At 40.1% G+C, this 16,481-nt stretch overlaps 3 protein-coding genes and 1 long non-coding RNA gene across 4 annotated transcripts; 2 read left to right on the plus strand and 2 right to left on the minus strand.

Annotated features, from left to right (window-relative positions):
- Positions 1-990: 990 nt before the first annotated feature.
- LOC147227202 (uncharacterized) lies at positions 991-3,534 on the plus strand. Its single transcript, XR_015107143.1, has 2 exons — positions 991-1,570; positions 2,135-3,534. It is a non-coding gene; the product is annotated as an uncharacterized LOC147227202 (long non-coding RNA).
- A 536-nt stretch (positions 3,535-4,070) lies between these two features.
- Positions 4,071-6,957, minus strand: tmem82 (transmembrane protein 82). The gene is made up of 6 exons (XM_086159165.1): positions 6,338-6,957; positions 6,171-6,243; positions 5,844-6,033; positions 5,279-5,693; positions 4,874-5,061; positions 4,071-4,246 (listed from the first exon to the last, which is right to left on the minus strand). Exons 1-6 carry the CDS (start codon positions 6,429-6,431, stop codon positions 4,163-4,165), a joined length of 1,044 nt encoding a protein of 347 aa, XP_086015291.1. The 5' UTR covers positions 6,432-6,957; the 3' UTR covers positions 4,071-4,162.
- A 900-nt stretch (positions 6,958-7,857) lies between these two features.
- On the plus strand, positions 7,858-8,726 carry smim1 (small integral membrane protein 1). Its single transcript, XM_086159179.1, has 3 exons — positions 7,858-7,879; positions 8,122-8,265; positions 8,461-8,726. Exons 2-3 carry the CDS (start codon positions 8,168-8,170, stop codon positions 8,585-8,587), a joined length of 225 nt encoding a protein of 74 aa, XP_086015305.1. The 5' UTR covers positions 7,858-7,879; positions 8,122-8,167; the 3' UTR covers positions 8,588-8,726.
- Positions 8,727-10,819: 2,093 nt separating this feature from the next.
- mad2l2 (mitotic arrest deficient 2 like 2) lies at positions 10,820-14,243 on the minus strand. Its single transcript, XM_086159178.1, has 8 exons — positions 14,020-14,243; positions 13,672-13,790; positions 13,486-13,557; positions 13,298-13,398; positions 13,097-13,191; positions 12,431-12,504; positions 12,246-12,338; positions 10,820-11,706 (listed from the first exon to the last, which is right to left on the minus strand). Exons 1-8 carry the CDS (start codon positions 14,057-14,059, stop codon positions 11,668-11,670), a joined length of 633 nt encoding a protein of 210 aa, XP_086015304.1. The 5' UTR covers positions 14,060-14,243; the 3' UTR covers positions 10,820-11,667.
- Positions 14,244-16,481: the final 2,238 nt, after the last annotated feature.

Genomic DNA, 16,481 nt, shown 5'->3' on the forward strand with positions numbered 1-16,481 from the left:
CTCGCAGTCTCCCGATCTAAACCCGCTTATGGATCTGTGGTAGAGTTGGGTTAGAGCACTCTTTCATCATCCTCAAAGAACAGGAGGGGGAGGAAATGCATTGGAGGAATTCAGGATACCTTTATTGACTTTGAACAAATACAGTGAAATGTTTTTCATTTAAGCATTCATCCCTTCTAGTGAGATTTAGAGATAATGCCCAGAGGCAGTATAGCTGGCTTTCCTTTAGATAGTGAATTTTCTGTATAATTATCATTGCATGTACACTTAAGGGTAGCTTTACTGGAGATTGGGAAGTTGAGGGAAAGTACTTTATCAACAGGATGCATGGCTCCAAAGAGAACCCGTCCATTATTCACGGGGTCGCTGTTCGAAACATATTTGCAGACAGTAAAACTAAAAAATGAAACACCGACTGTAAGTGCTCAACGGAGGTTATTGAGTGGGTGGAAACTAGCTCTTCAAATCGACCGAATCAATTTCACGGCAAAAAACCCTAATGTCTGTGACACAAGACTGAGGTGACACGAAAGACCAACTGCCATCACATGGAAACGATGAGCCAATAACGCACGGTTACGATGAGTTGCAACAATGTCTGTATTTCATTTGTGTACTAGAAATTCACAATGGCCTGCTGTTTTCTCCAATAACTGCATCAAATAGTTGATTTCTGTGGGTTCTGTCTTTTCTAAGAATCTGAAAACACACAGCGATAAAGCTGGGAACTTTGACCTGAAGTGTTTTGAGCTAATAAGTAACACAGGCGTCAGACCTGTGTTCAAAAGTCCATGAGATCCGTGCCAATAAACTTGTTTATGGGTTTTATTTTTAATCACCACTTGCTCACTATGTAGCCACTGGCATGTTAGCATGACAATTAAAAGATAGGCGACTGGGCGGTTGGGTGTTGTCTCTATTTTTTGTCATGTGACACCGCGAGTAAAAGAAAACACTGGTTCGACCTTTCTCAGCGTTATTCCTCTTCTGAAAGCTGCATCCACGGGTTTTTGTTTGGTTTGGAAAACACTCGCCTGTTACTATACCGCGGCATTATTCTGCTTTTGTTGCTATTTTAAGCATGCGTATCAAGGCAGGACTGCACAATATGCGGTAACGAGGGAGCAGCGCCGCCTCCACTGCGCCTGCGCGCGGCGTGCCTATCAGATGAGGACAGAATAGTCTGGAAGTCTCCGGAGGAGGCGAAAACATCCCAGCACTTTCACCCTCTCGTTTGCGAAAGGAGAAACAGCCACACCGGGTCTGCAGAATCCGTCCTGTCGCGGAACCGTATTCAGTTAAAAATCTAATAAACCCGTGGGAATACAATTCCAAATATTGGTGGATTCACGAGACACCAAAACGGATTCTCAGACCTGGATTATCTTGGGGAAACGGACCGCCAGGCCAACGTAGCCCACTGTCATTTCACACGCTTTTTGTCGACACGGAATCGAGGGACTGTGGTATACCTAACCCCTGTGGTGGAATATACCTCTGTCGGTACAGTTCCCAATAAAGATCCATTTTATGGGCTCAATCCCGGCGCTTAATGTGGATTTAATCTGATGTGGGTGTTTGGGAACCTCAAACTCAAAAGAAATCGAGTTAAGCATTGCGGAGCGTCACCGCATTAAAGACCCTGCGCAATGTACGCGTAGCCAGAAAGCAACGGAATACTTGCCTCGTTTTAAAGAAAGAATAGCTGGCAGAAAATTTGGTTTAACTCCGTATAGAATTCGCTTGTTCAATTACCCGTTTCGGGGGAAGGGAAGAGCGGCGTCGTGTTCCCCGTTGTTGTTTTTTTCTTTGTCTTGCGCCATTTTGTGTGAATTTACAGACTATCGTGACGGTCAGCCATTTTGGTTTTTTCTTTCGCAGTCGAGAAAAGACGAATGACACTCATGCAGGAATCTCATGGAAAAGATAGTGTCGGCTGTATGTAGAACGCGAAAACAGGATATTCTAGACCTATTACACGTAAACTAACATGTTTCAGTTATTTATCAAGATTCATTTTTATTTATGGCCCGCAGCTATGCAGGATAGAGAGCATGCATCTCAAAATATCAGGATATTTTCACTTTGACCACATCGCCTATGTACATTATATACCGTTGATCTCTTAAATCAGGTCCAGTAAAACAATTGGGAGGACTGCTGACTTGACACTTGTCCAGAAGACAATCACTACCCCGCTATACGCCACGGAAGATCATCGCTGAAAGGCCCGGCTGTTACACAGCATGTTGTTGGAAATTTTGACCCAAGGGGCAAAGCGTGGCCGGGACAGGCGTGCGAGCAACGAAGGCTCGACCGGACTGGCGGGGGTTACTTAACAGGGAGCGTGTCGAAGTCTGGACCGGTGCATCTGGAGGCACCACGCACAAACGTGTCCAAGAAACGGGCCTCGGGTTGTGTTCCGAGCGTGATTACACCCCTGTGACCGAGGCAACGACAGTGCCCTCTTCCTTGGGCTGCGGAGAAGAACTGGATGACTGCTCAAAGGCCCAAACTCCTTTTTTAAGACAACTCATTTTTTTTACATGTCCTCTGGAAAGTAACGTCCCAGAGGAAGAGTGGAGATACACAGTATCCAACTTGTTTAAATTCCAGTGTGAAGTGTAGGTGATCTGGGTTGCTGGGCCATCTGCCGGTGCGGGTCCACTTGTGTTTCAAAGAGTCCGGAGTCAGTGCATCTACCAGGAAGTCTTTCGTCACCTCATGCTTCCATCTGCTGGTAGGCTTGATGCAGATGCTGATTTTTCCATTTCTAGGATATATTTGGCAACTTCCTGCAGTGCCTTAACGACACAGAAATGATTTGCCGGCCTCAGTGTTTGTGCGTGCTCACCCGACCTGAACCTTGCGGAGAATCCGTGGGATATCGGCAATGGGATATCAGACTCCACAATCCAGACGAGCTGAATGCAGCCATTAAGCATCCTCGTCTTCCCTTATAACCCAGCAGCACCACGGGCTGATCGCTTCTATGTCACACCGCATTGTTGCGCTCATCCACACCAGAGGCCTTATCAAGTATTGAGTGGGTATTTATCCAGTATTTCTGTTATATAAATCATTTCTTTTTCCACTGATCTCATTAAATATTTTCATATTTGAAATGAGGAAATAGATTTTTTTTTCCTCTAGGCTGTATAGTTATCAAATGTAAACCAAAAGAGCTTGATATCAGTTTATGTGCAATAAATATGAAATAGACATGTTTGATTTAGGGACAAATTAACTTTTTCCATTTTATTCTATTCTTTTATATTCACCTCTATGTGACATGACACAGGAATCTACAAAAATTCTTAGGTCTCATTACAAATAGCTCATCTGACAGTCTGTGAAATGTGTATTTTCCACAGAGGTATTGTGTATTTCATCAAGTTGGATTGTGTGCAAATATGGCCTTATTTTCAAATATGTCCAAATACAGAGCACAGCTCATCTTTTTGAATTATTGGTTTTAGAAGGAAATGTTACTTTTTCTCTCGTTGAAAGTTAAATAAAGTACATCTCAAATGCTTTTGCGTCATTCTCGTTTTGTGAAACGCAACTTAACATCTGGAATTTGGGTTCATCAGGCCGCACGTCCTTGACCATGTCAGCCTTTTATTTTGAGGGATTCTTCAATTCTTTGGTACAGAAGCTGCCTCACTGAACTTATGTTGTAAGTGTTGTATAGATAAAATTTACAAATTGGAATTGTGTACTGGTGACTCTCTTAAGGAATTTCACCTAAAAAATCTTGTTACAAGCCTGCAGCTTTGAAAATGTCAATAGCACACTAAAGTCCCCAAGACTGTAGTTTGTTTTCTAAGAAAGTATAACCAAACTGACAGCCCAAAAGTCCAATCTTCTTCTTCTCCTTTCGGCTTTTCCGTCCAGGGGGCCCAAAAGTCAAATGTACGGGGCTAAAGCCACACAACTTGTTGCCTTCCTGTCTTAACAAGGAAAAGCATTAGAGGCATTAAATCCAGTTGCATCAATCAAAAGTAATGAGTAAAAAAGTTAGAGGCAATCTTTTTCAAGCATAAATTCTTTGGTCGCATAGCCAAAATGCTTTGCGGAATATTTTAATGACAAATACAACAATAGAGGTAAAGATACGAGTCAATTCAAGTGCAATTCCCCTTCATCTCAGTGATAATCGTTAATGTTTTTTCTCGGCTGCTCTTGGCCTCAGCCTGCGCTCTCTCTTCATATATTCTGTCAAATCCTCTTCACTGCCTTCATCCTAAGAGCACACAAAACAATACAGATTCAAATGCATGAAACAGTATTCTCTACCTGGATTCACACGTAATAAATATTTGTAAAATATTCCATTATATTTAGCTGTTTTAAGGTATACATAAATTGTAGTCTGGATTTTGGGCTCCATTCAGTTTGATTCCATTTAAATACATTAAATGCTTCTGTGTATGTCCACAAGTGGTGGACTGTCAGGGCTAGCAAGACCTCCTCTGCTGGCCTTCAGGACACTATCAGAATCACTGACTTCTATAAATTTCTCTTTAACATAATAAGATATTGAATTATTCCCAATAGTCCATTCTCTTTTTTTCATTGTTTATCTTTTGGCTGCTTTGATTACGGACGTATATGTGGAAAATTTTCCACATTCCCTGTATTTGCTGTTTGTGCACTACTATGTTGAGAGAAAACATTGGCACAGAATACTTTCACCCTGAATGTGTTTTGGGGTCTTATGACATCTCCATTCGGGTGAAAAAATTGAGGATCTGTCGCACCCGGGGGATCTCATCTCATAAACACAGTGAGACTGTGCTCCAGTTTGACTGCCCCGATAGACACAAGTATCTTTAACACCTTTGTGCTGCTTCAAGGGAGGTTCACTGACCCGTGAGAAGGATGCGTCTAGCAGATCTTTTGTCGGGAGGAGACAACTGGCTTCACCCAAGAAGCACATTAGGATGTGGAGCACGTCAGCCCAACGTCCAACAGTCAGCATCAGGACCATCAAACCGCCAAGGCGCACCGCCACTGTGTTCATAACGGTCTGGCTGGCAGGCAGACTGTGCTGCTCCTCTGACAGAGACACAGGAATGGAGAGAAAAGCTGGATAGATATGAACACTCCGATCGTTTGCACATTATTACGTTTGAAATGATTCTGGATGCACTCGGTGAGGGGCTACGCTTTCTTCAATTCGCTTGTGGCGCAGTTAGATTCGCATGTCCTTAAGGTGTCTTTTGCATTGGGATCTCTCGCATTCATTTTCCTAGCGGTCCTAGGGTATCCCTACCCTGCATGTGCACCACCAGCAGTGTGTAGCAGATGGTCAACGGTGTCCAAAACCTCAGTGCCTCGGTTGCAGAGAGGAAGTGATGATTTATGATGGATACGGCAGCAATCACCGCCACTAAGGAGGTAATGAGCATCGCCCTGCACAGGAGGGGCAGCAGACATCGGCCTGATGTGAGCAGACTGATGCATATGCCGCAGTACTGCTGCGAGCTGTGGAGTTTATACAGAGCCGTGACATGGTGCAGCAAGCTTGTGGCCTGCCCTGCAAGGAACCAGCTGAGAGCCGCTGCAAGGAGCAAGCAGAGCCAGCGCTGGTGCGCCCCTTCGTGGAGAAAGTGTAAACCACAGGTCAGAGCACAGCCCAAAGAGAACTGGCTTTGGACTATCAGCTTCTTCAGGAAATTCATGGACTCCTAGTGTGTAAAAAAAAAAAAAAAAGAAAGAAGAAAAGAGATTCTTAAACGACTGAAATTTTTGATGGGATGTCGATTTTCAAGAAATGTCAGATAGACATAAACTGTGTTGCATGTGGAAAAATGTTAATATTCTCATTGGGTGCTTACTTGTCCGTTTGTAGCCCATCCAGAAACAGCTCGGAGGCAAAATTCAAGTACCACTAAAGAAGCCACACGAGAGCCCACCACGGCCAGAATCCCAGTCATAAAAACAAACTGGAGCGTCCCAACAAGCCTGTATTCAGTCCTCCTCTGAAGACGGGAAACCATCTGATTCGATGTGGCTTTGTCACTCGAGCTGTGGATCACGGGCTAAAATAAGTCATTGTAGCTGTATTGAACTGTCACTGTTCAATCACTCGGGGGGTCGATTGCATCTTTGTCAGATTATGCAACATGACAGAAGAATCATGTACAAAAAGGTAATGTCCTCACCTTTCCCCCTCTAAAAATACATGCACTCTCATCAGGGAGCGTAGCACAGAGATCCCACATGCACCAACTATTCCTGTAGTAGACCAAACAACAATTTGTTTACAACACAACCGGAAGAAACCTTACATATTTTAAAAATGACATGTCGCAAAGTTCAAACCGCTCACCTTGAAGTAAACAATGCAGGGGGTTTGAATCCAGAGTCAGCCATCCCGGTAGCAAGTTGGGGATCGGAAGAAGCCACGTAACGAAGGATAACATAACACCACCTTTGGCTTGACGGAAATAAATTCAATTTGAATTTCACTGTTATTAGAAAAATACATGGAGAGGAGTCTAAATAGTTACACTCGCAGATATGAACTTTGGAAGGTAGTTCACAACAATAGAAGGTAAAGTTTAGCTCTTCCCTTGTTTGCTCCCTCTTGTCTCAGCGCTGAGATTTGACTGAACAGAAGTCTATTCCAAAGGTCGTCTGACAGTCGCGGAGCTGAGGCCCTCAGTGGCCCAGATCGTAAAAAAAGATATGGAGGTATTGCACCACAGGAAAGACTTTACACCTCAAACCGATGGCTGGTTTTTGTTGTGCTCTCTGGAGGTCTTGACTGCCTCGGTGTGAAAAGCCGCTCTGACATAAATCTTTTTAAAAATCAGGTTTTTGCCCAGGGTAGCACTTTCATGTGAGAATTTTTTTTTTTTTTTTTAGCAGCGGTCAATGCCTCTGAAGGCCCTCTAATCCTCAAAAACTACAACGCCCTCTCTTCTCAGAGGCTTGATATTGACACGTACAAAAATTCCCCTACTTAAAAGGAGGTTTCTAAGAAAATCTTTCCAGCCTTAGGTCAGACATACTCGCAACAACTACTTCACGCACAGAGTACAGATTTGCAGAAAATAGAAAAAAAGATACTGTTGAAGTTGTGAAAATCAACTAAATAAGTTGAATGTTTGGGTGGAAGGGTGGAGGGTAGTACGAATAAAGGTATCTGTTTGAAGAATTCTAACTTGATTTCATGTTTTGATTTATCTTTTCTCATTTTTTTTCTCATGCAAGCTGTACAGGTGTGACAGATAAGAAGGGTACAGGATATATTTCATGCATCTGATGTTCCAAAGGTCTAATATTATAACTAAGTTATGAAAAGTGGCCAAGACAGGGCCTTGTGGTGGCCACACGGGAATTTTTAAAAAAAATTTTCTTGCTACAGGATGCAACTCAATGCCACAGGCTGCAAGATATAACTGAAATATTAGTGGCCATAAAATAAAGGTGGCTGGTGCACTTCTCCTGGCATAAATCAAATTTCTACATTATATTCTGTGAGCTCTGAAGTAACTGTACTGTTTAAAGCTTAGAACTGCTTTCACCAATCTTTTCGTTGATGAAAAGTGAAATAAAGTCTGCATGCAGTAAAGCAGCATTGCAATCTTTGAATCAACAAACAATTTTATACCATTTTTTTCCTTCAATCAGAAGGGAATATGCTATTCTTTGTCCTGCATTACACTCCATACAGGACAGGGTTAAAAGAAAGAGCAAAGTGCTTTGCTTGATTTGGCCTGTTGTAACTGTGAATGAGTGGTATAAGGAGACAACAGAAAAACCAATAGCAGGTTGACCACATGAACTATGACCGGGATCTCATACCAAGCAGGAAGCTTTGCCTCAGGTGTGGCCATTCCAAGGCAGCTTGTCAGGACTCATCTAGGTAAGCACGGCATGTGTTTAATTCAACAAACTGCATTTTATTTGGGATCAGAGCGATCGAATCTTTGCTATTTTGCCTCAATCATATCAACCATGTGGTTTAATTTGACTTAACCGCAGTCTTGATTGGTGTGATTTATGTACTTCTATGTTTATGATCAAAAAAATATCTCTCACATGTAGAGCGCTGCGACTTATAATTTCTAGTATTACATAAATCGGATACATTTTTTGTCGTGCCAGGTTGAAAAGAGTGTGCGCATAGCAGAGAAGAAGAGGGATTTCCCACATGGACTCCAACAGTGCTGGCACGGTGCAATACGATCGCTGGAACGATGACAACATCAACATGAACGTCGAGGCATTGCAGTCTACTCCTCAGATGAGGTGAGGCGTAGTATTTGTCTCAGTTCCCCTACTAGGAGTACATACTTATGGTCAGTTCATTCAAGGCATCATAAACCTGCAGGTCAATGTGCACCATCCCTGCAACCGCATGGTGGAAACAGTAGAATAACGCTAGAACAACAATAATGCAGTGAAAAAAAAGCCGCTTACATGATTCTTCGTCCTTTCTTTCAGATTCTACAACAGCATGTGCGTTGGAAGCACTGGAATAGCATTGAAGACAGCCGCAGCTCTTGCTGCCCTGGTGTCCATCTACATCATAGGATACACGACAGGATACTACATCCATCGATGCCAGTGAAGCATCGGGGGGTGGAAGGTGTTTGAACACTGAGAAGTTAGCAAATGAAAACTGATTGAAGACAGAACAAGGCATTTTAAACAAACCAAATGTACTGTTTCAGCGACTCGAAGTCCAACTTTATTACTGTTTCAAGTTGGAGGACACACAGATGCGAATTTGGATTTCAGATCATAATACTATTACGATACTATAATCTTGTATCAAGAGGCTGGTGTTGATTTACGAGATTAGCTAGTCTGTTTGGAATGATTAAAGTATCACAATAACTTTAACATATGTCGCCACCACACATGGCGTGATATATGCCTGCATTTAAGTTGGAACTTGTTGCTTGTGAGGTCTCAACACCACAGTTGTGTCTAGTAGATTTTGTATTAAGAACTTACCGATTCCACTTAAATCACTTATGCATGCAAATATTCACCGACACAGACAGACACACAAACTTAGCAACTTGACAGATAGATTTGTATTTATGGCCTCTTAGACAAGTTAATGTTTTACCAAAAAAAAAAAAAATCTATCACACAGTTAGACTGAATGTTATGCTGCACCACGTCATTAAAAACATGAGCCAGTAGTAAAACGGAGATAACAAAATCTATTTGAATAAAAATATAAAATAACGACGTAACATACATGAGCTGGTAGCTTATATCTCTCTGAGGATACTCACAACATAAACAGAACAATTTCACTAAAGTTACTATACCTTGACACAATGGGGACCGAAAGTAATATGAATATCTTGAGTTGTCATATCAGCAAACAAAGCAAAGCGAGTCCATCATCACTCCAATACAGAAAAGGGCAAAAAATATGCTCTGTATCTCTTTGACAGGATAAAAATCTGTTAATTCTAGTAATGTGATTTCAATGCAGCTCAATGTTCCAAGTAAATATAATATTTCTCTGTAAGCTGAAGAAAAAAATGTAACTTCTTATTTCCTGAACAGAATAAATGTGTGGTGACATCAATGTTCTGAGTGACATCCCACATTGACGGATATTAAATATCAGCCTCTTTCTGATGAAACTTCTTTCATTACCAGTTCCTACCAGACACCCACACTGAAGTGTCTCTGTAGGAAAACAGAACAGACATTTAGGGGAAAAGAACATTTAACACGAACCGTATTGTGAACGCACAACATCAAGAAAAAGTAAAATTACAGATACTTCACTTGCATGATATCAGTTCTGCAGGTGATGATCAATAGATCAAGTTCTTTAAAAGAAAAGGTCTTTTTTTTTTTAAATGTAGTGAATGAATGTTTCCTCTGACAAAGGCTCTACGGGCTAAGCAATGGTGTATTTTGGTTAAAAATAATTACCTGGCAGCTTAACAAATACTTCGTCAAGTAAGTGTTATTTTATGTCGTTCATTTTTGATAGTTTTAAGTAAAAACATAATCCCATATTGTGGCCTTCATTATGTGGGACACCTTCCAAGACAGCATTGCATGTTTTAGTTAATGTGTCATAGAAAGCGCTTGACTAATTAACTCAAATTGTGGTTTCATTTGACAAGCCGTTGGGGGAATTTCAACAAAGACAAGTTCTAATCCTCAAGGTTCTAGGGAAGTATTTTTGAAAGAAACATTAGCAAGACATAAAAATGTCTTTCCAACATTTAAACTGAAAGAAAAAAAACCTGACCCTGGATAGCGATTCATTTTTACTCAATTGGATTTGGAAATTATGACAAAAGGAATGAATCCATGACTCCAGAGCTGATATCTGCATCATAATAGAGTGTAATAAGGATTAAAGCAAAGAAGGAGAACTCAATGCATCTTGACTATTTGACTACAAATAAATCAGGCTTCACAAATGAAAAAAAATAATTGCTTCCTGCCTTCCATCAGAGGAACACCACATGTTAGATGTTTTAGAAGGTCAGAGAAGCCGGACTGAGACGGTTCGGTCATGTACAGAGGAGGGAGAGTGAATATATTGGTAGACAGATGCTGGAATTGGAGCTGCAAGGCGGGAAGTCTAGAGGAAGACCAAAGAGAAGATTTATGGACGTAGTGAGAGAGGATATGAAGGCAGTTGGTATGAGAGAGGAGGATACAAAGAATAGGGTTAGATGGAGAAGGTTGATTTGCTGTGGCGACCCCTGAAGGGAAAAGCCGAAAGGCGAGGAAGAAAAAAAAAAAAAAAAAAAAAGACATTTTTTTCAATTACATGTTATAGTAGCTCCTTTTTTCACATCCACTAGTTTACTTAGGACACAATATGTTTATTGCCAATTTACATAGAAATCTGACACAAAAAACTCCTTCCACAGATGTAAAAAATACAAAAGACTGATTTACAATATATAGCAAATGCTGAAAAACACAACAATGAAATTAGAGAAATAAAAACAATGTATAAAGACTGGCTGCTGTCTCACAATCATCATGCTGCCATTTAGGAGTTGGCACAATTGGGTGTAGTTAAATCTGTGCTTGTGACTGCTTGAATTAGGAAAGTTAGCTGAGCTGGGCTCCTGCAGGTCAGTCTAAATTAATGGTTTACTGGCATAGTTACCATCACATGGATGAAATCCTGTGATTATTACCTTGGGCTTGTTGGAATGGGCCTGTAAACTATTTTCAATCCATCTAAATACTATAACATTTTATAGTGGTTAGAATTCAAACATATTAAATCATTTTGCTATCTGCTGTAAAACGAGCATGAGAGGATTTGTTTTTCCCGCAGATGTGATGTCTCGTTGACAAGCATGTTTGCAAACAATTTCTATTCCAAAAGAAACCACATATTGTGGAAGTGATGAGGAGCAAATGGTTTTACTGTGGCAAGAACTGCAGTTTGAATTCAAATGTTAACACATGTTTTAGCGATCTGGATTTGAGCCAATCAAACAACAGATCTATTCTCCTTTCAATTTGCAGCTGCTTAATAGCTAAAGCATGTGGCACCAAATTCAATTCTATGTTTGCCCAGTGTACAAATTCCTCTTTCCTTAAATATCTCACTCAGAGAAACTCCCTTTCTTATTACTGCATGGTGTGATACCATAGGTTGCTTTTTTCCAGGATCTTCCACTTCCACATCAGCCCGAGCTACGTCTTCTGGGCTCTCTCTTCTACATAGAGCTGCATCTGTTAAAGACAAAAAACAAGTGTAATGGTCTTGAGATGAGAAAAATTTTTGATTTCACATTCTAAATGTATTTTTCTTTAGATTCAGTAGATTTAATATTTTCAGGGAGATTATAATCCGGGACCATTCAACTGTTACAAAATGTATCTGTGTGTTGTAAAAAATGAATTGGAGTCATCATCTCTGTCTCACTACCATGTATTTGCAGAATTATCTGAAGGTAGCCTGTGGTAAGATAACTAGAGAATGAAAAACCATTGTATATTCAAAGCATAATTCAGTGTCTTTGAAAACCTATCACTGTATTTTACCGTGCTCCTAGTGTATGATCAGGTATCCTGCGCACTAAGGTGAACTGCATTTCTTTTTGTTTTGCAAAAAAATTACACTCACGACATCTGACCAAACATACAGTTAAGAACATTGTTGCTTGTTCACATTACAAACATTAAATGCAATAATAAGGCTGACATTGACATACAAATGTGCATTTGCAGTTAAATGGTCCGTCTCATTTATTTGAAATTTTTATGGCCACCTTCACAATGTCAGAAGTCATTGTCTTCAATGGAATGAGTCTCGACTCTTGCATGTGAACCTCCTGCTCGTCAGCAACTATCCAAGGGAAGTCCTAAGACACAAATTAAACAACACGGCATCTGCATGAAGATCAGATCACCTGGGACTTGATCTGGCATTGCCTGGTATGTCTTAAAACCTTACCTTGATGACTTGAATCTTTTCCATGTTTCGTGCAGCAGCATCTCTGGTATGTACTAAAACTGTGAATGAACAACCTGTGGGCATAAAAGGCAACAAAGATATTTCAAGTCAAGTCCTGCTTTACAGTACACTTTCTTTAGATATAAAAAAAAGTATGGATCGGCCCCGCAGATCTCACTCAACAATCAAGATATTTTTCTCTATTGTAATTCAAAAGAACATGGATCATGGAGAACATGGATTTAACATGGATCAACACAATGATATAACACACAAACATGCCGGATAAATAATTGAAAAACATGTCTTTGATATTTTGGGAACATTTTTGCAGTTGGGCTGCAATGGTCAAACTTCCTCAATCTGAAAAGGAAGTCTGTACTTGTATAATGAAGATAGAATTGGAGAAAGATTGTGTTTTTTAGTGCTAATTCTTCCACACTAATGAAAGAAAACGGCAAAAAGTAAAAGGCAAGACTGAATAGCCCACCTCTGAGAGCTGCAGGTGGAGCTGACACAAGAGAGTGAAACTCTTCAGATATAGACTCACAAAAATAAATAAAAGAATGAAAAAAAAGCCCTTGCACCAAACACATGTGTAAAATGCCTGAACGCTATACATCAATTGACCGAGAGCTCTATACAAGCAATAGATGATGTTATTACCTGGAGGATTATTATTTAAAACAGCATCACACACACTGATCTTCAGAATAAATGCTCTCAGCAGCTGCTCCACGTGTGACAGTAATGTGTCTGAGCTGTGACAAGAAACACAAAGGCAGTTAGTCCTTCCACTAATATTGCCTAGCAAAATAAATGGGTTATTTTCTTTAAGCATGCTGTTTTATGGTGAAAAATGTAAACCTAATAGACAGCAGTGGTGGCTGGGAAATCTCGAACACAAATCTCTCCACTGGATGGTGCTCCTTATCCATGATGACCACAACCACTTTCTCTGCATCATTCTGAGAAGGAAATGGAAACATCTTTAAGTGAAAACAATTAAGAGGACAGTTGGCATTTGATACCTTAGCTAGCCCACCAATTCCTACCTTCTCAATGAGTGGCTTAACACAGTGAAGGGTATCTTGGATATACTGATTCAACTCTGGGTGGCATGACATCTAGAAGATGGACACACCGTCAGACAGCCAATAAGTTGGGGAAACGTGAATTAAAAATCAGGCCTTTGTATTTGTATTTGTAAATGTAGCAATGAAATTTATATTTGTCAGCACCTGCACAGGAACGTTATATTTTTTTCTCTTTTGGAATATTCCAGAGGGATAAACTTCACGGACATACAGGATGAGATGAATGGCAACCTCCAGGAACTCACACAGGATGTCGGCAACCACTAGCAAGAGAAACAGCTAGTTTATGGCAGTCATCTGATTCATATAATGGCCTTGATATTTGAAGAGCACATTTTGATTGAAATACACTCTTGGTTTGTATGACACTACACCATATATACCGTTATTATTTTCACAGCTGCACATAGATAAATAGGTACGTTGATAAAGAAACTGCTAGAAACCAGGCACCAGATGTTTGGTCTGGGTAATGAGACGAGGTAGACTCACCTTGACCAAAATTCAGGTCTTGCCTAGTTAGAGTTGTCATATTTTGTTTTCAGACAACTTTCTCTGGAATGTCAAATAAGATATCGCGTTCAAGTCTTAAACATTCGCGAACCAGCCAAACTTAAATCATAGCCCAGGTTTGCCGCGGCCCGTCAACACGGACAAAACGGTAAGATAATGTGAAAATCTCCGAAACGCAGCTTCAACCAAATCTTTCTCGGCTCAAGGCGCGTTTTGATGACGTAACACTGGCTGTTTACTTCCGCTTGCCGTCTGATAATGATGACGTAAACAAGTCCGCCTCAAGCGCTCGATTCAATGTGTTTATATCTGGACCATATATCTAAACACACTCTTAAATGTTTTTTTTTTTCATGTGTCAAATTGTAGTGATATTATTAAAAAGCTGTTGTGATCATTATCTGCTCTTTATATCATTATAAGCACAAATTTGTTACAGCTTTTGAAGGCTTATTTACTTAAACCTGTTCGAGCAATTACTCTGAAAATGGACGCAATTATGAATGGGCAGCCTGTGAAATGGTTGAATATGTTACTTGTTTTGTTTTTAAGAGATTTTCATTTAACAATTAACATTACTGTGAAAAAAAGCCATTATACAAGTTGCAAAGTGGGTCTTTAAACATTCGACAGCTAAATCCTCACCGGGTTTATAGCTTCAAATCCAGTCTGTTTGACTGGGTCTGCCAAAGACATTTCCTATTCAGGTATCAAAACTAGCGTGTTTGTCCTTGAAACATCAACGATAGGATGTTGATGCCTGGACTTGGGGCTTTCTCCTTCTACAACTCACCTGGATGCTTGGATGTATCATACCACAGTTCAAGGGGAAATCTAGGGATGGAAGATGATACACAGTGCAATGATTTCTACTAACAAAAATGCCAAAAAGTGGATGACTATTTTCTGCTGGAGAAAGAACTTCACATCTTGGTAGTATTTGGATGACCTGTTGTAGTCTTTGGAATGAGGAAGAACATGCCAGCAGCTGAGTGTATATGATGAATTTCAAAGTTAGGTTCTTGTATAGTAGAAAGGCATTTTCTCTCCTGTCTCTGTGTCATAAATCTGTCATAATTCTTCTCTGTTTTACACATCCAAGGTAACCTGACAGGATACTCTACACCAAGTTAAACCACTCGTTCCCCTATGGAAACTTGTCACACTGAGTTATTTACTGTAATTAATTTTTTTTTTCATTTGTTTCAGGGTTATGGACATCCTTTCTTGACATGTTTGATCCATCGCTAAAATACGGATGGATCACAAAGTGGACTCCATGGCTGCTGGAATTTACGACCGCCAGAGTACTTATCTCCCGTATTTGACCTTCTACAACAGTGATAATGCAATCGTTTTCTGTTGGTAGTGTGGAAAAAGTCATGCACCATAAAAGAAAAGGCTAGAAGTCTCTTCAGTCTCATAACTGATTTGCCCACAACTTGCCGTTTATCTCCAATGCTTTCACTCTATTAACCTTTCACTACTTTATCCAACTATCAACTAGCAACTACAATTTGATGGCATTTTTCTGCATCAAAAGGAAATGAATTCCAAATGGTTGGATGTCAGTCCTGTGCAGGGAAACTGTTATGGGAGAAAAGATTTGACAATTGGAAGGACTGACAGGGGCCCTGGATAATAGTAAGTAGTTGTCGTAGCATTTAAGTGGTGGCTTCCGCAGTAATATTTTTTTTCACATAGTCCCAACTCCCTGGTGGCAACCTGGTCTTGTGCACTCGCACATCTGTTCTGATACCAGTGTATAAGATGTACTTTTTTGCACAGTTTTTAATACACAAACACCAATGTTGGCTGTCAGTGTCGCATAGTATGTTCCTTTTCTGCTTTTGTCACTGAGAATATCGCAAAGTAAAAACAACACTGCCATTTCACTTAATTTGTATTTTCCATTTCCCTGCTTCTTCGATACAATGGAATATTATTAATACAACCTTAAATGCAATATTATTAGTTTCATGATATGATTTGTCATTCAAACTTCTCTTCTCCATATCTCTCTCACAGAGTACAAAGGGCATGTAAAGTGATTATGTATGATAAAAGTCCTTTTTCAAGAATTAAGATTCAATTTTTATTAAGTGTTGTAATATTATGTGTAGGCTCCAGACCGAAAAAAAAAAAAACACTCAAGTGCAGCTTTATAGTTTAGTGCTCTATTAATATGACAGTATTTTTTTTTCCTTGTTGTGTTACAGCCATTGCACATTTCACTGTAAATGTCACCTTCTTCAATTTTACTATCACTTCTGAAAAAAAAATGTTCTTAGGACATGTGCCGCTTATACTTTGGCCTCCTTGCGAAAGAGAGTTTTTTTTTTTGTTTTTTTTTTCACCTGGTCAAATACAAGTTAATAAATAAAAATGTGTTTTTATCAGTAGGGTGAGTAGGAGGAAGGGAGCCCAAGTCAAACCCAGTT

This window comes from Fistularia commersonii, chromosome 14 (assembly GCF_037954325.1).
Source record: "Fistularia commersonii isolate RoL2024-O1a breed Wild chromosome 14, RoL_Fcom_v1.0, whole genome shotgun sequence".
NCBI classification, from domain to species: Eukaryota; Metazoa; Chordata; class Actinopteri; order Syngnathiformes; family Fistulariidae; genus Fistularia; species Fistularia commersonii.

What these genes read in the sequence shown, in the direction of transcription:
- mad2l2 (XM_086159178.1), bottom strand. Translation starts at nt 14,059, where the DNA reads ATGACAACTCTAACTAGGCAAGACCTGAATTTTGGTCAAG. An exon ending in AGACCTGAATTTTGGTCAAG is followed by an intron (nt 13,791 to 14,019) that starts GTGAGTCTACCT and finishes TTCTCTTGCTAG; the next exon opens with TGGTTGCCGACATCCTGTGT. An exon ending in TTAAGCCACTCATTGAGAAG is followed by an intron (nt 13,399 to 13,485) that starts GTAGGAATTGGT and finishes TTTCCTTCTCAG; the next exon opens with AATGATGCAGAGAAAGTGGT.
- tmem82 (XM_086159165.1), bottom strand. Translation starts at nt 6,431, where the DNA reads ATGTTATCCTTCGTTACGTGGCTTCTTCCGATCCCCAACTTGCTACCG. An exon ending in GATGGGCTACAAACGGACAA is followed by an intron (nt 5,694 to 5,843) that starts GTAAGCACCCAA and finishes TTTACACACTAG; the next exon opens with GAGTCCATGAATTTCCTGAA. An exon ending in GCTGGTGGTGCACATGCAGG is followed by an intron (nt 5,062 to 5,278) that starts GTAGGGATACCC and finishes TGTCTCTGTCAG; the next exon opens with AGGAGCAGCACAGTCTGCCT.
- smim1 (XM_086159179.1), top strand. Translation starts at nt 8,168, where the DNA reads ATGGACTCCAACAGTGCTGGCACGGTGCAATACGATCGCTGGAACGAT. An exon ending in CAGTCTACTCCTCAGATGAG is followed by an intron (nt 8,266 to 8,460) that starts GTGAGGCGTAGT and finishes CCTTTCTTTCAG; the next exon opens with ATTCTACAACAGCATGTGCG.